At 37.3% G+C, this 21202-nt stretch overlaps 3 protein-coding genes across 8 annotated transcripts; 1 reads left to right on the forward strand and 2 right to left on the reverse strand.

The window, feature by feature from the left end:
* Nucleotides 1-381: 381 nt before the first annotated feature.
* lrsam1 (leucine rich repeat and sterile alpha motif containing 1) lies at nucleotides 382-14579 on the reverse strand. 4 transcript variants are annotated; one of them, XM_079418484.1, is made up of 25 exons: nucleotides 14495-14579; nucleotides 14025-14178; nucleotides 13876-13932; nucleotides 13697-13741; nucleotides 13537-13614; nucleotides 13376-13444; nucleotides 12553-12637; nucleotides 12316-12437; nucleotides 12103-12193; nucleotides 11828-11937; nucleotides 11701-11730; nucleotides 11492-11614; nucleotides 10774-10913; nucleotides 10588-10632; nucleotides 9788-9858; nucleotides 9382-9481; nucleotides 8971-9058; nucleotides 8713-8787; nucleotides 7938-8018; nucleotides 7580-7675; nucleotides 3263-3361; nucleotides 3053-3184; nucleotides 2875-2944; nucleotides 2602-2771; nucleotides 382-2469 (listed from the first exon to the last, which is right to left on the reverse strand). In XM_079418484.1, exons 2-25 carry the CDS (start codon nucleotides 14094-14096, stop codon nucleotides 2347-2349), a joined length of 2172 nt encoding a protein of 723 aa, XP_079274610.1. In that variant the 5' UTR covers nucleotides 14097-14178; nucleotides 14495-14579; the 3' UTR covers nucleotides 382-2346. The 4 variants fall into 4 exon arrangements, with proteins under 4 accessions (XP_079274610.1, XP_079274612.1, XP_079274611.1 ...); XM_079418486.1 differs by having other exon boundaries at nucleotides 14025-14122; nucleotides 14495-14573; XM_079418485.1 differs by having other exon boundaries at nucleotides 14386-14556.
* A 65-nt stretch (nucleotides 14580-14644) lies between these two features.
* Nucleotides 14645-17743, forward strand: rpl12 (ribosomal protein L12). 2 transcript variants are annotated; one of them, XM_079419485.1, is made up of 7 exons: nucleotides 14645-14896; nucleotides 15987-16060; nucleotides 16300-16398; nucleotides 16485-16566; nucleotides 17154-17240; nucleotides 17495-17607; nucleotides 17694-17743. In XM_079419485.1, the coding sequence occupies exons 2-7, from the start codon at nucleotides 15992-15994 to the stop codon at nucleotides 17697-17699; spliced, it is 456 nt and encodes a 151-aa protein (XP_079275611.1). In that variant the 5' UTR covers nucleotides 14645-14896; nucleotides 15987-15991; the 3' UTR covers nucleotides 17700-17743. The 2 variants fall into 2 exon arrangements, with proteins under 2 accessions (XP_079275611.1, XP_079275610.1); XM_079419484.1 differs by having other exon boundaries at nucleotides 14645-14799.
* A 1060-nt stretch (nucleotides 17744-18803) lies between these two features.
* On the reverse strand, nucleotides 18804-20992 carry pole3 (polymerase (DNA directed), epsilon 3 (p17 subunit)). 2 transcript variants are annotated; one of them, XM_079419487.1, is made up of 5 exons: nucleotides 20389-20536; nucleotides 20106-20186; nucleotides 19849-19934; nucleotides 19645-19763; nucleotides 18804-19536 (listed from the first exon to the last, which is right to left on the reverse strand). In XM_079419487.1, the coding sequence occupies exons 2-5, from the start codon at nucleotides 20169-20171 to the stop codon at nucleotides 19361-19363; spliced, it is 447 nt and encodes a 148-aa protein (XP_079275613.1). In that variant the 5' UTR covers nucleotides 20172-20186; nucleotides 20389-20536; the 3' UTR covers nucleotides 18804-19360. The 2 variants fall into 2 exon arrangements, with proteins under 2 accessions (XP_079275613.1, XP_079275612.1); XM_079419486.1 differs by having other exon boundaries at nucleotides 20106-20992.
* Between the last annotated feature and the right edge of the window lie 210 nt (nucleotides 20993-21202).

Below are 21202 nucleotides of genomic sequence, written 5' to 3' on the forward strand. Positions count from 1 at the left end.
CACCTGCATATTGCAGTCTGTTCTACCATAAGCATTGGTTCACATACTGAGATCCTGAAAGGGGAATTGGTACTATCCAATCAGTTAAGAAGGCTAATTAATGTCCAATCAGAGGACAGCTGATCCTGTCCCAGTGTTTCAAGTGAGGCAGTTTTTCAGGGAAGAACCCTGATCCATAACAAGTCTCCTGGCTATGACACAACTGGATATAACTAACAAGGTTGTAAGTCAAGTTAACTAGATACACAATGATGCAATCTTTACTTGAGTTTGTTTCATCATTTTTCTTTGAAAACATTAATATAGTATTTAGATTTTATTTATAATTATATAAGATTGCAAAATCAAGACTAATCTAATCAACTTGACATTTCAGGAATTGTGGACTAATATTGATTTATTGAACATAAAAATGGTAAAATGTAAGTAAATGGAAAATCTAACATAATTGCTAACTAACACTTATGCTTTTTGTATAAACAAATGTATATAAACAGCAATAAGCTGTTGCAAAAATAAACCTCTTAATTGTAAAAGGACACTAGAACATATTGTGTAGCAGGCTTATTTTGCAGAGGTCTGACAGGTGTGATAACACTTCAAAATGAATAGGAAGCATTTCAATGGATGTGGTTGGTTGGGTACAATTATAAAACCTAAATAAAAAATAAAATACAAGTAGACAACAACGGAAAATGCATAATGGCAGCACATATATTGTAAATGAATGTAACAGAGATTCAATCTCACTGTCATCACAGATAAGGTGCCATTTGTGTTGTATATAATGACCACAAACTACCGGTTCTTATAAAATAACAGCAGGAGGACGTAAGTTAATAATAACCTGCCACCAGACGGTTGTTTGTACTACAGTAACTTCTACTAAACATTCATTCTTAAATGGCAAATGCACAGCAAATAAAAGACATATTTGTCCAGTCTGATCCATACAGCATATAACTGAAACGCACAGATTAAAAGTTTGTATAATGCTGATAAACACTTAAAGCTTATTTCTTGAAATAAGAAATTAATGAATATTGTTTTATTAACAGACAGATTACGTTCTTCTTTTTTTCATTCTGTACATGTTCAGTGAGAAGCAGACTTGCATATAAGAGCACTTGGATGAAGAGAGGTTCACAGAAGTACACCGATTTAGGAAACGCTATTGTGTGTGCAATACTTTAAAGTTGCTGAAACTGGATAGTTGACAATGTAAAAAGGACTAACAGTGCATTTGTTAGAATGAATGTATGCAGTGTTATATGACAAGTACAGAGCCTTCAGAAAGATTTCACCTTCAACCTATAATTTACAATTCTGCTGTGTTGCTAAGTCAGTTTAAAACATTTAAATGTTGAAATTCAAATGTAAAGAGTCATTCAAAGACACATTCAGTCATTTTGAAGACACATTCAAACTGAAAATTAAAATCTTACATTAAAAATGAAAAGTAAAAATGACTAACTTAATTGGTTGAAGTATTAAAATACTCTGGTACTCTGCAGGGTATAGGTCCTTTCACACCAAGAACAGTAAGTATAAGGGCAACTTTAACTATAAATGTATTAGCATCCACACCAACAGACAATCTTTTTATTATAAACACTTTCTGTATAGTAGTTATGTCAGCTGCCACTTTAAATGCTCAAGCTCTTTAAAGTCAGGCAAATTCTGATTGGCCTGTAAATGTTTTTTTTATGGTTCATCAGTTGGAAAAAATTGTTGTGATAGTGTTTCCAATGATCTCGTTCTTCTGTGTTGTTGACATTATAGCTGTGGTGTGATGCCCCAATTCTGATAAAATTAGAATGATTAAAACTTTAACATTACAGTTATTGCCCTTGGTGTGAAAATCCCTGAATGGTGATAGATTTGGTCTTACTGTACTACAATGTTGATAGAATAACATGAAGGGCAGGGCAAGAAGATTTAGCTTTACTGTAGAGAACATGCAGATATTTAAAATTTTGTTGGGGGGTGAGTTGAAATCAAATACAGAAGAGGCACAAGTGCTTAGAGCGAGTACATCAAGGGCAATACTAAAGCTCAACAATTCCTATTCGGTTTGAGTTAAATAAACCATTATCTTTCTTGCTGTTAATTTATTGGAATGTTACTAGGTTATGATGAACAATAAAACTTTATCCTATTAGACAAATGTCTTGCTGTATAAGTTCCTCTTTGACTGGCTAGTTGTAGGAGGAGTGGAAAAAAAAATCCAGTAACTTCTAAAGTGCTTGAAGGTTCACAGACTACGATTTCATGCAGCAAATGGGAGGAAGGAACAACAACGACATATGAGGTATGATCCTGACCATGGAAGGACGCTCGCCGGCTTCAGCCGTGGTAAAGACGGACCCGCTGAGATATAGAGCCACGGCACAGAGGGCAGAACTGCAGGGCATCACTGCAGGTCTGGCAACAGCAAACATGCCCACACGGCAGAAAGATCACCTGTGACTGTGACACAAAGCAGAACAGGAGAGCAAATTACGGTTTCTTTCAAAGCTGCTGAAAAGCAAAACTTTTGCACGGTTACAAAGAATTTCTATTTAATTTTATATTGAAATAGAATTGAATTTTTAGCCTTACCTCATGTTCCATGCACACCACACACTCGGAACTGCTCCATCTATCAGGACTTGGGGCAGTGGGGGTGAGGGGGGTGCTGGGGGTCAGTGGAGGAGTGAGCTGCTGTTGAAGTGGGGCACTTGGAATGGATGGACCAGCTTCCTGCATCTCTTTTGCCGTTTTAGGCAATGCTGGAAGGGCAAACGTATTATGATACACTCAGTCACAACTTAAAAACAAAACATCACTGAAAAGAATCCACAAATGTCCTCAAGAGAATATGTATGTTCTTACGATCAGACAAAGTGCGTTCTCTGGCCCAGTGGATAAGAGCTTTCTGCACGCCAACTTCATTGATCCCCAACTGTACTAAAACAGAAAAGATTTTAATGCAGACGTCTAATTAAAAATTCCTAGAGACACACGCTACTTAAAACTTCTATGTGCTAAAACAGAAGGAAATGTGGTGGACCTTTCTAAGGTCTTTAGTGGTCATGTGTCGCAAGGCCTCAGCAGTGATTCTGTGGTGAGCTATGATTGGCAGGTAGTGTTCAGCAGAAAGTTTACATAGCAGATTCCCCAGATCCGCATCTACAGCTGCCTCCTGAGGAGAAAGGAGAGGACAGCATGATTTTGTGATTTCAACACAGGATCTTTGAACCTATAGGAGAGCTGCTCTGACCTGCATCCGAAGAGACAGAGGTTTGGCATCCAGGAGCCTTTGATACTGGATCATCCAGTAGTTCTGATGATTGGATTCACTTTTCTGCTCCATCTCCACCTGAAGAAAATAAATAAAACTCAGCGCCATAGCTTACAAATTACAAGCCACATGCATAAGCATATGTAGCTTTTATCAAAGTCTTTCACAAATTCAACATTATGTATCAGGTTGTATATATATATATATATATATATATATATATTATTATTTTTTTTTTTTTTTTAACCCAGTGGTGACTAACATGGCAATATTTGAAATAATTTTTTCCACATCCGTCGGGGACATTGCAGGGGTTTTCAAATTGACCTGCCTTAATTTCTTTGATTTTTCTACACTGAATAACAAATGTGACCCTGGACCACAAAAACAGTCATAAGGGTCAATTTTTCGAAACTGAGATTTATTCATCATCTGAAAGCTGAATAAATAAGCTTTCCATTGATGTATGGTTTGTTAGGATAGGAAAATATTTGTCTGAGATACAACTATTTGAAAATCTGGAATCTGAGGGTGCAAAAAATCAAAATACTGAGAAAATCGCCTTTAAAATGCATATTACTAATCAGAAATGAAGTTTTAATATTTTTACTGTTGGAAATTTACAAAATATCTTCATGGAACACGATCTTTACTTAATATCCTAATGATTTTTGGCATAAAAGAAAAATCTATCAATTTGACCCATACAATGTATTTTTTTAGCAATTGCTACAAATATACCCCAGCGACTTAAATTTGTTGTCCAGGGTCACACATGTCCCTAAATATCAAAGCCTCAACAAATGACATATATTAAACAGTAAAATATAATCCATGGAAATGAAACAAAATTAGAACAGAATAATATCTAAAGTAAATAATAATTAATATAATATAATAATAATAAAGATGTAAAAATCTGATCGAAATTAAAATAATTTTAATGTTGTTTTAAAGGCTGTCAAAGTTAAGGTGTATTTATCTGATAAATTATATTACACTGCAATAAAATAAAATTAGAATAGAACAATTAATAAATAAACAGTTTTAATATTATATAAGAAAAAAATAAATGCTTGTCAAAGACAACGTATTCTTCAGATAATAATGTGTATTACAACTAGGGCTGTCGCGATTCGTCGAGACTAGTCGATTATTAAAAATCGTCGACTTCATTTTGCTCGCGTCGACTAACTGGCAAAATACCGGAAGTGGCGTATTTCACTGACGAGAATCCATAAAACACATTTTTCTATTTTCAGCTTTGGACTATTTTCCAAGGCTGCATGATATATTAAACCCATTTAAAAATCATAATTAAGCATAATTGTGAATTCACAAACGCTATGATTTAATTAAATAATTATATGCGATGCAGTTCACATGGTATGCTCTTTAATTATTTCCATGCGTGTAGTTAAGCACGTGCGGCTCCATTCACAGCAGCTGTTATCATTTACATGTTGAGCGTCTCATATTCATCTCTGCATGCTGTTGTGAGTTTGTGTTTATTATAATGTTCATCTGGGAACGCAACGTGCGCCATTTAATCAGATTTGTGAGGTAAATCATTTATAAATCTACACAAACGGGAGAATACATCGCGATTTCAAAATAAAAGCTCAAACCCTCACTCTGAGTTTACACGGTTTGATGTCTACATATTCATTTAATTACAGTGGCTATAGCATTTCTGTCCTAAAGAAATGGACAAATATTAAAGATTAAGTGGACATTTGAATTAAATGGTGCTTGGTCAATATTAAACAGTAATGTGTAAAAATACACATTTAATCAGCTCTGCATTTAATACCATAATTCCCTCCACACTCACCACCAAGCTGGAGCACCTGGGACTCAGCTCATCAATGTGTCAGTGGATCTCCAATTTTCTGACTGGCAGACCACAGGCAGTAAGGATGGGCGGACATGTCTCAGCCTCACTCACTCTCAGCACTGGAGCCCCCCAGGGTTGTGTTCTGAGCCCCCTGCTGTACTCTTTGTACACCCACGACTGCGTGGCCACTACCAACTCCACCGTCATCATCAAGTTTGCTGACGACACTGTCGTGATGGGCCTGATCACCAACAATGATGAGTCGGCCTACCTAGAGGAGATTGTAAACCTGGAGAACTGGTGCCAGAGGAACAATCTCCTCCTGAACGTCAGCAAGACAAAGGAGCTGATAGTGGACTTTAGTACAAAGCAGGAGAGGAACTACCAGACCCCCATCATCAACAGGAGCCCAGTGGAGAGAGTGGTCAGCTTCCGATACCTCGGTGTTCACATCACGCAGGACCTGTCATGGTCCTGTCACATCAACACCGTGGTGAAAAAGACCCGGCAACGTCTCTACCACCTCAGACGCTTGAGAGACTTCAGACTGCCCTCTAAAGTGCTCAGGAATTTCTACTCCTGTACCATAGAGAGCATCCTGACGGGAAACATCACAACCTGGTTTGGAAACAGCACCATGCAGGACAGACGAGCTCTACAGAGGGTGGTGCGATCAGCTGAGCGCATCATCCGCACCGAACTCCCTGACCTGCACTCAATCTACAGCAAGCGGTGCTGGACCAAGGCCAGGAAGATCGTAAAGGACCTCAGCCATCCCAACAATGGACTGTTCTCTCTGTTACGGTCTGGGAAGCGATTCCGCTCCCTGAAGACCAACACAGAGAGACTGAGGAGGAGCTTCTTCCCGCAGGCGATAAGGTCTCTCAATCACACCATCACACAGGAGTAATATCTTTGAAACATTGACATTGACTGGACAATCATGGACACATTCATGCAATACATATTTATATATCTGAACCATTGCACATGTCACTTCATAAGTCACTTTAACGTTTCATAAGTCACTTTTGCATTGCCACTTTAAAAATTTTATATATATACATATATATATGCCCTTATTTGTACAGTTTATTTACTAGTTAAATTTATTTTCTTTTGTATTTCTTCTTATTAATATTTTTTTTAAGGTCACTGGCTGCCGTACAAGCATTTCACTGCATATCGTACTGTGTATGACTGTGTATGTGACAAATAAAATTTGAATTTGATTTGAATTTGAAATAATCATCAGGCCACTGACGCTCCCTGCAGGCCTTTGTTGTAATGAATAATGTACATTAGCTCTATTGTTTAGAATACATTATGTACTTTAACAGTTTTGTTCAATAAAACATATGATTTCTTGCTTTATACTTGATACTTTATTTGAACTAATTATTATTGCATCATTGCTATTATATATGTACTTTAAGTCATTTTAAAAGCTATTGTTCACTTAAATCCATTTTTATTACCACAATTTTTTTTTTTTATAATTATAGGGCCCTATGAAATCAGTTTTATTTCCAAATTCAGTTTTGTTCAATTTTATTAATCAAAAAGCCTGTCTAATTAATTGAGTTTTACAGTTTTATCTGTACCAAATTCTGTTTTCCATTATTTTCTGGATTCCATTTTAATTGTTCCATTAAATTTTAATAATAAAAAGCATCTCCAATTAATTTATTTTATATATATAAAAAAGTATTTTTTCAGAAATACTGCACATTTACATTTTTCACCTAAATAAATTCTGGTAAATAATATTTCTGGTAAATACATCTTTTATGAGGGTGGTGATGGCGCAGTGGATAAGACACATGCCTTTGGTGTGAGAGACCCGGGTTTGAATCCACTGTGAGACACCAATGTGTCCCTGAGCAAGACACTTAACCCCTAGTTGCTCCAGAGGCGTGCGACCTCTGATATACATAGCAATTGTAAGTCGCTTTGGATAAAAGCGTCAGCTAAATGAATAAATGTAAAATGTAAATGTAATTGTATTATTAGTAGACTAGAACACCTGCATAGGTTGTCATTCTCACACTATAATACTGAACTGTGATTTCAGTGATTTGGACTGAGATGGACACTTGCTTCTTGCACTCCATGTTGCACTTCACTTTTGCTTTAAAAAAGGATTTAATAGAAATTTAGATTTCATTTGGTTTAATAAAATATTTTTAAGTAAAATTGTTTTTTTTGCGGGAAATTAATCGTTTAGATTAATCGAAAAATTAGTCGTTAGATTAATCGAAATAAAAATAGTCGTTAGTGGCAGCCCTAATTACAAAGATTTTTTCTCCACATACATTTATACCAAATTTAAAATGCTGTTTTATGACTATATTGGTATGACCTAAATGTGATTTCTGCAACAGTGACTAAAACATGTGAAATGTTTCAGTTAACTGATCCTTTTCAGAAATCAAGAAAGCTGGTCCATAATCACTTACCAAAACTATCCGGAGCTCCTCCTCCCTTTGGTCCTTCTGTTTGAGTAACTGCTGCAATAGGTCAGTCAGAGCAGTCCTCTGGTCAGCTAGCACCTCCTACCACACACACACACACACACAAAAAACACACACAAAGGATTTATACTCCCAGAATGCTGTGATAACTCATAGAGGTGGTGTGAGCATGATATTTAAACAGGAATGGGATGAAATGGCCAAGAAATCTGAGTGAAAGAGAAATGTAAAAACAAGGAAGAGAAAAGATGTGTGGTGATAGTTATCATTACTCCTCTCTACACTCCACAGCATGATGAAGCACTGACAGGAAACCACCACATCGCCTACTGCTGCTACTTACCTGCAGGTTCTCAGTGTCCAAATTCCTCCTCTTAACCTCCAGCTTTGTCAACTGCATTAACTCTGCCTCTATGAGTTTAATCTATGGATACAAGCATACGGGGGGGTGTGAATGGCCCCATGGAGACATGATAAAACAGCCAGCTTTTGAGTTCTGCATCCAATGAGAGGTGGGATGTGAGAAGCATGGGCTGACTGAAACCAAAAAAATCTTTTAATGACAAGAATGACTACACAAGACCATCTGAAACATTACTTACTTTAACATTATATAAGCTGACCACGAAATGCCCACCAAATGGCTTTGTTAATTATTATACTACCATTCAAAAGTATGGGGTCAGTAATTTTTTCTAAGATATTAATCAATTTAATCAGCAAGGACACATTAAATGTATCAAAATCCACAGTAAATACATTTCGAATATTACAAATATTTCTCTTTAAAATAAATCAAACACCAAATCAACATACTGAATTAGAATGAAATATATGAACAGAAATAAATGACATTTTTAAATACATAAAAATAGAAAAAAATGTGATTTTAAACTGTATTACTGTTTTACAGTATTTTTAATCAAATAAATGTAACCTTGGTAAGCATAAGAGACTTCTTTTAAAAAACATCAACCCCAGACTTCTGAATGATGGTGTATAATATGTTAATACATGACAGTGCTGATTAAGTTATCAACCAGTAGTATGATATAAATCACTGTATCTGTGGGGTCTTACTGGCTCTTCTATCCTAAAGGAAACTTTAATCAGCATACCTGATTACGGATATAAGCATGCACACTGTCCTTCTGGAGTTGGAGGGCTTCAAAGGCGGCCTTCTGCATTTCCTCCTGCAGACAATTAGGGTTAATCATTCTAGACCTACTAGACCAACAATGTACCACCTGTAATATCCACAATAGTTCATTAATGTATTTTTGCCTGTGGAGTGAATGGATGGATGGAGAGCAAACTAGTTTTTAATAACAGTTTTCAATTCATGTACATTGTAGGTTAATGATTTAAATGGTTACCTCTTGAAGGATCTGACTAATGGCTTTGCTTTTGTCTAGCTGCTGCAGGGACAACACATGGTCAAACTTCCTATCCATACAGTCCAAACTAAATAAAGGGGGAAAAAAGAAAAAATTAAGACACAAGGGAAAAAAAATAGGACAGTTTACCCATTGCTATTTTTTTTTATTATTATTAACAAGCAGCACAATAACAGAGTAAGTGATTTTAAAATCAGAGAATGTCCCTTTGAAATCCAAACAAGTGGTCACAGAATAATGAATTTGAAATTTGAGTGTTACCAAGCGAAAACAGTCTCGCCTGACCACTTGTGATCATATCACAGAGACGGATGTTAATATCAGGTGTAAACAGCGTGAAAAATTGCTGGACAGAGTTCAAAACCATATGTATTGGTGGGAATGAAGCACCTCCTGCAGGTCTCAGACACTAGAATCTGTGTCTTGGCTTCCCTGGCCTCCTGAAGTAACCTTAAAGAGTAGCTCTCTGACAGCATCCTCTGCATGGCACCTGCAAACATGTAGCCTTTTCAGAACCACTGCAAATAGCTAAGTTCCCTTTAAATGTTATTCACTTTTTATGAGACTTTTTTATTGATGGAGGCAGTAGATATGGCAGAAAATAGGGGAGAAAGAGAGGGGAAGTGAGATCGGGACATGATGCAGGTCTAATTCAAACTATGAGTACCAAAGCACCAACTTGTCTGGAGCAGCTTGTTTTGTCAGAGCTTCTAATGACTTTCATAATAAATCTAAAACCAAATAACTGTAAAACAATAAGGTAGTTTTAATGATAATTGTAATTTCTAAAACTCACTTGCCACTTCCTTCTTTCTAAGAGAGTTGGCTTCATCCTGTGTGATGGCAGTAAGGTGTTCCATTCGTATACTAAAAAATAACAAATACAACAACAACAAAAAAACTAATACAACAAATATTTAAAAAAAAAAAACATCAAGGTAAGTGCAGATTTCACCATTTCACCATGTGTGTGATTAACGTCTATATAAACTACAGTTCAAAGGTTTGGGGTCAGTAATCATTTTTAAGGAAATTATTACTATTAATTTTTATAATTGTTTTATTTTATTATTATTACCACTATTATTATTAAGTTAGGATGCATTATATAGATTAAAAGTAAAGACATTTATTATGTTTCAGAAAAATCTATTTAAAATTATTTCACAATATTACTGTATTTCTGATTAAATAAAATGGCTCTGGTGAGCATAAGATAATTCTTTCAAAAATATTTAAAAACCTTATCAACCCCAAACATTTGAACGATAGTGTATATATTACAAACAATACATTCTGATACACAACTAACACCCCACTGCAGTGTTTGTGAAACCACAACTTGAAGTAGCACTCCAGATCTTTTCTCCAAAAATACCTGAATGTAACAGTAAATGTTGAATTTCAATCTGTGTGCTGTAGAAGCACCACAACAGCGGCACTGTCCAAACAGCCCAGTGCTTGCACTAAATCTGGATTGAGATTTTCTTAAGTGGCTCCATTAGAAAGAAAGAAATTCACTTAGCAAGAGCTGCACTGATGGCAAGAGGCCATACTCCATTAGAGAGTTCGACCCCACAAGTAATTTCCACTCACCGGTCTTCCTCCAGAGCTTGCAGAAACTCGGCGCTCTTTGCCTGGCTATAATCAAATAAGCACAAATGCACAATAAATAACCACCCTTCAACTACAGAATACTAAGGGACTTAGAATGATTAAAGTGATAATGATAGCTACACAAAAAGTGAGATATTTCAAAAATGGTTCACACTGTACCCTCACCGTTTGTTATCAAGTAGGAGGTCAGAGATGCGACTCATGATATTGCTCTCTGCCAGACGCACTTTATCCAGCATTTTCTGCCTCTCTGTATCCTGGGCCTTCTGCTGCTTAGACACACCTAACTCCAACCGTTGCTGCTCCTGAGAGGCAGAAAAGCACAGAGACATGTCTTTCTAAAAAGGACATGGTAAATGAAGATGTGTTTTTATTAGCTAGATAAGTGTAGTGACAGTACAACCTGTTACATTTACTACTTTTTTTCAGAAAGAATACATTCAATTGATCAGACGTGGCAGTAAAGACATTTATAAATGTAACAAAACAAAAGATTTCTACTTCAAATAAACGCTGGTTTTTTTTCTTTTCATCAAAGATTCCTGAAAAAAAGTCTCACATTTTCCACAAAAATATTAAACAGCACAACTGTTTTCAACAGTCCGAATAATGACAAATGTTTCTTGAGCAACAAATCAGCATTTTAGAATCATTTCTGAAGACATTCTATTAAAATAGAAATTAGTTCTTTAAATTTAAATAATATTTTACAATATCAATTCAAAATCAAATAAATGCAGCCTTGGTGACCATAGAGACCAGGAAAAATAAAATAAAATACATTTTAAAAAAAACTTACCGCCACAAAAAATTTGAATGGTATTTCACTTAAATGTATCATATGTTTGTAAACCCCATTCAACTCCACAATAAAAATTGTTACCAATTTGACAGACAGTAAGACATCCTCTTTGCGGGAGTTGTTGAGGAGGAAGAGCTGAGTGTGCTCTCTCTGTTTCTCTTCAAGATCTTTCTCAAAGATCAACTTTTCCAGCTGTTTCTGCTCCTGGTGGCGAAACAGAGAGAATGAGATGTAAATACTACTTCACTGGACGAACCAACATTAACAAAAAGAAACCAAATCAAACATACCTTTCTTTTCTCATAGTCCATGAATTTGCTCTGCGGTGTCGGATAGAATATGTTACATTAACAGATCAAATGGCACAATTTATTTTTAGGCTCTGTTTGAAATGGCTGATAAATAGTGATGACTGACCTGCCAGGCCATCTCTTCACCATCAACACAATCCACCTCCTGCTTCCCTTCATCATGCTCCAGCACAGGCAGCAGATACTGGGATGGAGGGCAATACTCCAGACCCATCTCTAAATCCAATTAAACAAACCAGCTGCACAGAATGGCCTTGTATATTTAACCAAATCTCGTGCATAATCTGTATTGTGCACAACCTGTATATATATCAGTTTGTGTCTAACCAGACAGTAATAAAAGCATATTGTGTAAAGTGTTGCTTTAAAACAGATCCATACCTGAACAAAGGTAGCGCTGCACTTCCTCTGTGCCGGCCGTGCACACTGACGCAGGTGGATACCTCATAACCTGTGCATCCAGGATCAGGCTCTGCCACACCACATATACACATAAAGACACGACGATGTCTTTGCAGTGGTCACATTGCGATTTGAGCTTATACGAATATACTCCAACATCTTAAAAATAGACTTTTGATTTAAAATACTCACTTCCAAAGTGCGAACATTGGCCAGTTCTTTAGGTAATTCTCTAATGCTGTTCTCACATATGTCTAGTGTACGCAGGCTACTCATGCGCCCCACAGACACAGGAATGACAGTAAGGTTGTTCCCTGTATCCATCAAAGCAATTTGTTAATTTAAATGCTTTAGGCTTTCATTTGATGTTAAAGAGGCCCTAAACGGCCTAAAATAAAAGAAAATTTGAATCACTTTTACAAAACACACCTTTTACATTAAGTGTCTGTAGATGCCGTAGATCCCCTATAGAGTCCGGCAGCTGTTTAATGTGGTTCTTCTCCACATTCAGCACCTTAGAGAAGAAATCAAGGTTGTATGTAAGCAATAAATATAAAGGATACTAATGATCAATTTAAAATATACATAAAGAAAACTGATCCTTGCTCTAGAAGATTCACACTCGACTTTGGTACTGACAAGATTTTTTATTGTTTTTAATAGAAGTCTCTTATACTCACTAAGGCTGTATTTAACAACAATGCAGTCTAATTTAATAATACAGTAAAACAGCAATATTGTGAAATACTAAAAATAATTTAAAATAGAAAACAGTTTTTAAAGAACTAATTGAAGTATTCCCATGTTGGCAAAGCTGATTTTTTTTATTATTATTATTATTTTTTTATCAATTCATTCTTTCAATTACTTTTTTTTTTGTTTTCAATGCCTTCAAAAATCATTATGCTGATTTGGTGCTCAAGGTGCAATTCTTATTATTATCAACGTTCAAAACTGCTGTTTAACATTCCTGTAAAACAAATCATAATTCTATGATAAAAGTATTTTTTTTTATTTTTACTGTTTTTTTTACTACAGGTCACTCACATTTGTTCAAATGTAATACATTCCTGCTGAATAAAAATACTAATTTAAAAAAAAAAAATCTTAGTGATCCCAAACTTTTGACACACAAACCTACCTAGTGCTACACAGTGATATATACAGTTATTATGCCAATGGGTCTTTTACAAATTAGCATTAAAAAGAAATAACAATTCACATCAGCTTTGTTCATATACAATAAAAATACCTGCAAGGACAAAAGCTGCCCAATGTTATCAGGAAGTGATGTGAGCTTATTTTCATGCAGGTCCAACACCTTAAGAGTTGACACACAGAGATGTTGTCAGTGGGCAGAAGGTAAGATGGTTATTTGCTTGGCACTCTTGTCAATCACTCAATTTCCCTCACCTTTAAAGTTGCTAAGGCACCAATGCAGCAACCTTTAGGAACAAGTGACCTCAGGTCATTTCCATGAAGAATTAACACCTGCAATTAAAGTGGAAACTGCTGTGAAAGATCTGATTCCCACCAATGGTTCAGAGAAAAACACTGCAGTAAATATACTCACTTTCTTCTGGAGGACTTTACATATGGAGAAGACACTGGAGGGAACCTGCAGACAAGCATTGTGTAAGAACTGCTGTGATATGGATGGAAGCTCAGATATCTAGCAATGATTCATCTTCTGTCTTAGATGAACATTTCACTAATATGTAAATAATGATATTAAGGTTTTATGTAATTCACCTCTGCAAGCTCACAGGCAGAAAAGTCCAGAATATCATCAGCACCTGCTTCTTTGGCCTGCACAAAACAGGCATGCGTGTTAAGATTTGAAGCAGTGCACTGTGACAGTAGGATGTTGTCACAGTGAAAACAAACAAACAACTACTCACCAAGCATAGCTGGTATTCCAGGCGTTTTATGGAATCCTCACTGGGTTTCTTCTTTTTGGAGAACAGAAACATCCTGAGGCAAGTGAGATTTTGTTTGCCTAGTCAAACCCCCACAACATCCACAAAAGCCACTGTTAGTGTGACACTCGACTGACTATGGTGTTGACATTTCCAAAGAAACAGACACATAGTAGAACAGTGTGAACAAAGACAAAGTACGACAAGAAACACACAAATAAAAACGTATTATATTACAAATTATAATGCCTCGATAATTGTAGGATTATTCAAATGCCACTTTTTGACTAGAAACCTGGTCTTGAAGCCAAATAGCGCGCGATATATAAATAAATGTACATACCGTACGCGAAAAGACGAATATACGCGATTAACCGCTAAATTAACTAAATCATTCCATCAAAACATTGGCTTCTTCAGATGTTTTAGTATTAATTTCTTGTCCGAGTTACCTAGTATACTCCCTCTCTGGCAGTACACACACACCAGGAACAACTTCTCGGATGTTGTGAATGACGTAATGCTTCTCCGCAGTGTGAAAGGTTGTTCAGTTCTCGCGATACTTCGTGGCCTTTATATTGGTGGTGCCACTCTTCATCGGTCTTTTCCGATTTCGATTCTGTGGTGAAGGTGCAACACTTTTCGGTCGTCCCGAATCCGGGTTCATCCGACACCCTCACCAATTTAAATCGAGTTGAGATCAACTTCATCTGATACACCATGCCTCCTAAATTCGACCCCAACGAGATTAAAATTGGTATGTTTGGAAAACGGTAACCGTTTCTGATTAGGTGTGAGCGGCCATGTCTGCGCCTTGGCCTCTTGCGTGCTGGGACTAATAAATGAGTAGAAAGGTAAAACTACAAAAATGTACCTAACGGTAAAGTTTCGCTGAATATGTACATATAAGATGTGTGTCGTTTATCCTAGAGGCGAGTATTTTGAATGCAATCTATAGCATGCTTGCTATCTGTAGTTTATCCGTGCATGTGGCGTTATGAACGATTCGATGTGACTCTGTGAATATATAAAACACAGACCGTTTACTCTGTGGTCTTTGATAAAATGCCAGTTTCTTGCTGTAGTTTCACAACAGCGCTCAGGATAGAAGGATGGCGCGTTTTCACGCGCTGCTGCAGGGGCGTCTCGCACGTGGACAAAACTGAGCTGAAGCTGTAATGGTTAGGGTTTAAAGGGTTAATTCACCCAAAAACGAAATTTGTCATTGTAGTTCCAAACCCGTAAGACATTCGTTCATCTTCGGAACGCAAATTTTTTTTTTATGAAATAAGAGCTCTGAGACCCTCGATAGAAAGCAATGCAATTAACGTTTGCACGTTGATGGCCCAGAAAGCAGATCATTAAAATAGTCAATGTGACTATTTTGTAAAGCTACAAGTATGCTTTGTGTATAACGTTTTAGCACAAAAAGTGACCAGCAGGTGAGGTCAGAGTGTAGCATTTGCAATGCAACTTGTTTTTACCTATCCAGACTGTAGATGCATGAACCAATTAAACTCTTAGAGGACCAGTTAAACCTTTTGAAAGCTTACCACTACCAAAAAAAAAAAAAAAAAAATTGTAATGAGTAACAGTGCATACTTTAGGGTTTGGCTGGGAGCCGAGCATGCTCTTCTCAAACCACAACAGCATGTTATAGGGTTTTAGTGTTGACCAACTAGAACATGCTATAAAGAATAGTTTTGAAGTAGTCCTGCACAGGCCTGTCTTTCACATCAGCCAGGTATTACGGAGTTATTTGCGTAGTTGATTTTTGCTGCGCTTAAATGATTGATGCTCCGTGCTGGGAAAAAGTTTGTTCATTTAGGGTTTTTCCCCCTGCAGCGTTTAGAAATAAGATCACTCTGTAATGTCTTACAAAATCTAGAAGTTCTTTAAAGAAAGTGTAGTAATTCACACTAACATTCACTTTTTTTCTTCTAGTGTACATGAGATGCACAGGTGGAGAGGTTGGTGCCACTTCCTCGCTGGCCCCCAAAATCGGACCTTTGGGTCTTGTAAGTATAGCTATCATGGTTCAGTCTGTATTGTTTGATCCTATTCTGTTATAAATATGCCCCCTGCCACTGTCCTAACTCTAAAAGTGACTTTGAACAATCCAGTGAAGTCTTATAGTGAACTAGCCAATGGAAGCAGGGCATCCCCCAAACCCCCAACCAACCTAATGGCAACTCTGGGCACATTGATACTCATTCATGCTGTATGCTCACTTTTCATTCTCTATTCTTTTTCTCAGTCCCCTAAAAAGGTGGGTGATGACATCGCAAAGGCCACCGGTGACTGGAAGGGTCTGCGAATCACTGTTAAGCTGACTATTCAGAACAGGCAAGCAGCGGTAAGCCCTTGCAGTGTTTCAGCCTCTATATTGGCTCTTGTGGACATCTAGTCGGTAGACGCTTGCGGGTTTTGTTGTTGCTTCAGATTGAGGTGGTGCCATCAGCCTCGGCCCTCATCATCAAGGCGCTGAAGGAACCTCCCCGTGACAGGAAGAAGGTCAAGAACAGTAAGTAACTTTTTACCCCACCTCAATACTGTTAGAGGAATCATGTCTCTGGGGGTTCTGGCCTTTTGTAGTTATTGACTGTAAGCCTCCTGCCACTGTGCTTGTCCGTAAAAGTGACTCTGTACTGCCAAAGGAAGGCTAATACTGACCCAGCTCTAGGAAACAGGGCTGCCCAACTTAATGGGTGACTCTGTGCCGAAAGGTCTGGAACAAGTTCTGTTGCATTTCTTGTTGGCCAGAATGTATGATGCACACTGCCTTTCAGTAGTTTGTGGTCAATAAGAATGAACTTTTAATTCAGCCTGGATGCACTAAATTTATAAGGAGTGACCATTAAAACCACTTATTTTACAGTAGTTTTGAAGCCAAATAGCGCACAATTAACAAAAGTGCCTTGCGTAAATAGAAGCTCCTTGATGATTCAGTACAATTGAATTCAGCCAGGATGCATTCAAGTTTTTAGCGTGAGAGACTTGTGCTTAAAATGCTTACAAGTCTCATCGACCCCAAACTTCTGAAAGGTAATGTACATGGTCTTTAGTTTATTAGCATATTCTATATGTCCTGATGTTTGTTTTCCTTTGTAGTTAAGCACTCTGGAAGTGTTTCTTTCGATGAGATCGTCAGCGTTGCCCGTGTCATGAGGCCAAGATCTATTGCCAGGGAACTTAGTGGTATGTATTTTATGAATGTATGTATCTGGGAGCAATATTTATCGATCAGTCTCCTGCCACTGTGCTAGTCTGTAAAAGGGACTGTGTACTGTCCAGAGGAGGCTAATAATAACCCAGCTCTAGGAAGCAGGACTAATCAACTCAGTGGTTAACCCTGTGCCAAAAAGACTGGAACATGCATTATAACCATGTATGAATGTTGTTTTTTTTTTTTTTTAGATGACCGAACAAATTGATCTTGCTCTGTTTCTCAGGTACCATTAAAGAGATTCTTGGCACAGCTCAGTCTGTGGGCTGCACCATTGATGGTCGCCCTCCCCATGATGTCATCGATGACATCAACAGTGGCAAAATTGAATGCCCAGCTGTAAGTATTAAATGCCATTATGCTTTTGGATTTTTATTTTTTGCCTTTTACTTGCTGGTTTTAACTGTACACTTTCTTTCTTGCAGGAGTAAAGAGGATTGAAGATGAAATAAAACCATTAAAATGACAAGTCATAGTGTTTTGATTTCTTTCAGTGGTTGTCAAACAGGGCTCAATTAAGATGCTAGAAAACACAAACGAAAATGTAAACATGCTGTGTCCCAATTTGCATATCATCTGTCCTAAATGGTGTTCGAAAATAGAATTAGTATGTCCCAAATCATAGTATGTTTAAAGTATGCCAAAGATTCCCAGATGGTCTACTACTTCCGGTTAGAATTTGAAGTTAATGGCTAACATTCCCCACAACGCATTGTGCTGTGGATGAGGGTTCGATTAGAACTACAAATGCGCATAGTGTTAAACTACAATCATAGCGGATATGCACGATCAACGGACAGGTAGAGAAAGTGATTTGAGTGATAATGTCTAACCTGATTAAAGATACTAATTTAATGTTATCCACTTTATTTTTAATCTGCAGCAACACTGAACTTTTATAATGATACATTTGGCCATTAACTTTTAAATGCATCATGCAAACACATGAGCAGAGTTCTCGGCATGAAAGACCCGTGATGTACCTCTTAATTTCTCTCCAATATGGTAGGAAATCAAATTAAACTTAAATGTGGTTGTTAACTGGTTAACAAGATTGACAGGGCAGTTTAAACATTTACAGGAGTCACATAACTAAGAAACAGTGTCCATTGAAGAAGCAGCCATGATGAAGATCGTATGTTCTAAAGCTTGCTTACTATTCAGCTACATACTCAAGTATGTACTTTTTCTTCATAAAGAGTACATACTTTTAGGGCATAGTGCAAGTAGGCAAATCGGGACGCAGCATTAACTCTTTTAAAAAGAATCCATTTTATGTTTTAAACACTCCCAATTTATGCAAGTTTATGAACAAGCAGCATTGTCTTAATGATAGCAAAGATACCAGAAGACACATCCAAAATGATATGAGGGACCTTCGAGTCAAAAAGTACTTTGGTTACATGAGTGGAATATTACTGTATTTAGGGAGTACCAGATTTTGGAGCTACAACCTTAAAGGGCATTCAACTGAACATGTCTTTTCTTGCAGTAAAACACATTAAGCATATAAATTAATGACCAAAAAAAAAGAGAACCTTTTAAAGTTACATTTATTTGAAAAAAATAGCTAACATACTCCAATATTCCCAAGTTATATAAAGACTCCATACAAAAGTTTAGGTATGTGTTGCTGCTCTCGAACAAAAGTCTGACTTTTAAAACGGGGAAATAAACTGGCATGGTATGTTTCACAACAGCAGAAACTGTTTACAAAACATGAGTAGTTCAAGCTGTTCACCTTTTATTCCTCCTAAATCATTAACAAGCATATTTTTCCCATTTCTTGACTCCAGTAAGAGTATATTTATTTGTTTAAAACTGTGGGTATCACTGTGTTATGTATAACTGATTAAAGTGAATTTGAGGAGACAATGTGCATTTTCTCTTGAAATATCTCACTGTATTCAAAGGAGCTCTCTGCAGGAAAGTTGTCAATTGTTTTTGTACAGTTGCTCAATTTCATAAAGTGAAACCTTTGTATTCAGTACCATAGGCTTGTCGTTGTCTCGCCATTAACGTGGAAACTATTATTTGCCATGGTTAATGGAAACCAGGACAAATTGAACGAATATAAAAATCCTGCTTGCTCTCAGTTCTCCACATCCTCTTCCTCTCCTTCATTCTCTCCCTCCTGCTCATCATCCATGTGCTCTTCTTCCTCTTCATCTCTACTCTTGTCATTCTCATCTGTGCTGTTCTTCTTCTCCTTGTCCTTACGTTTTTGCTCAGATGCCTCCTTCTTGCCTTTCTGACCTTTCTTGTAAGCTGCAACATGCGCACATAAACCAGTTACACACATTACATATGTCAGATGCTTTTAAAAGTTCATACATCTCTGGGCTTGAAGTCTTTGGTTTCATATAGCCGGTTTACCTTCAAGTGCTTCCCGCAAAGGTTGCAAGAAACGCTCAAACTCCATCTCCTCCATAGCAGACATCACATCTCCAGCGTTGAGTGTCTTCCTTTTTGCTTTCATAGCAAAATTGTTTGCACTGGTGTCAACAAAACAGTGGAGGTTACACTAGGATGGGTTGCCAGAGTACAGCTTCTCATAAAGAAAAAAAACGTCTGACTTACCAAGATGTTGCATAGAGAACGAAAACACTGGCTGCTTGAGATATCGCTCTTCTTGCCTCCTTGGAGACGTTAACTCCGTCTGGCAACTAAGCACGAAGAAGACAGGATGACTGTATACTAATCAACACAATAGAACTGACTGCAGTGACTGAAAAAGACTATTTACTTGACACTTTAATTTCTATGGTTTTCTCTTAAGATGCTTTTCGGCTATTTAAAGCGTGCTATATCTTAACTAGCTGTGTGATGACACTTACTGCTTCCTTTATAATCCGCGTGATGACAGCATTGGGAAGATTGAGGTCCTCTGGTCTCTCGGCCATTCCACTGAATACACGCTTAAAAGAGATGAAACACGACGGTGTAGTATATTTTGTTTTATATTAACCGAATTATGTTGATTGACAAGTGTGATCAGATTTCAAACTGAACAACCGCGAAAACTTTTTGTTAGCTTAGCCGTCTAACTTATCTGAGGGTGAACCGACACCAACTACAATCTAAAACGATTTAAGTGCGTTAAATAACGAATTTCGTTACCTTAAATATGCGTTAGATGAAATATCCGCAAACCAATTCCCTACAAAATAAGCGAAAACTGGCAAAAGCTAGTGTGCTTCAGTGTTCTGCAGCCCGCTTGATCATCCAAACCCCTGCGTTAACCTTTCACCTCTCACTGCTCTGCCCCGCCAACCAATAGAGTGGGGGGGGCTATGACGTCACTCTGTAGGCGGATCGGCTGTTAGCATGAAACTGGTTCCCTCGACAAAAACCCAATAGGATTTTCCCATAGGCTTTTGGATAATCGCAAAAAATAAGCTCTGTGTTCAATCATAGTTCATAAAACTTACACGTTTTGACCATCGAGATAATCTTTACAAAGTAATACAAATTTTATGAATTTTGAAGCCTAAATACAAGCGTCAGAACTAAAAAGCTAACATTAGGCTATAAACGAACTACAGCACCACGGTCGCTCTCCTTCAACGTCACCGCCACCATGTTTCCGACCACTTTTAAACTTATTTTTAGAAACATTTTCCATGATAATTATTTACTCTGGATGAATTTTAATCCAAAAGAGCACGAGACTGTAAAAGCGGGTTAGAATGAGTTCCTGTTCGGCGTGATGACGTTGAATGTCTCCGACAGCGCCTGTAGTCCCATTTAGCAACTTGTTAGCAACCGTCTTTTTAAAGAAACGTAACAGCTTTAAAAAATCACGAGTGGGGTGTAACTGGTGTGTTTTATGTCGTAGAATAAAACGTGAAAGTATCTTGAGCCTGTGTAAACCACGGACCTTATTTAAGGGATTTAACCAAAATCCCATTCAAAAAACCCATTGACTCTGGGA

The sequence above is a fragment of the Barbus barbus genome (genome assembly GCF_936440315.1).
Source record: "Barbus barbus genome assembly, chromosome: 6".
Taxonomy (NCBI): Eukaryota; Metazoa; Chordata; class Actinopteri; order Cypriniformes; family Cyprinidae; genus Barbus; species Barbus barbus.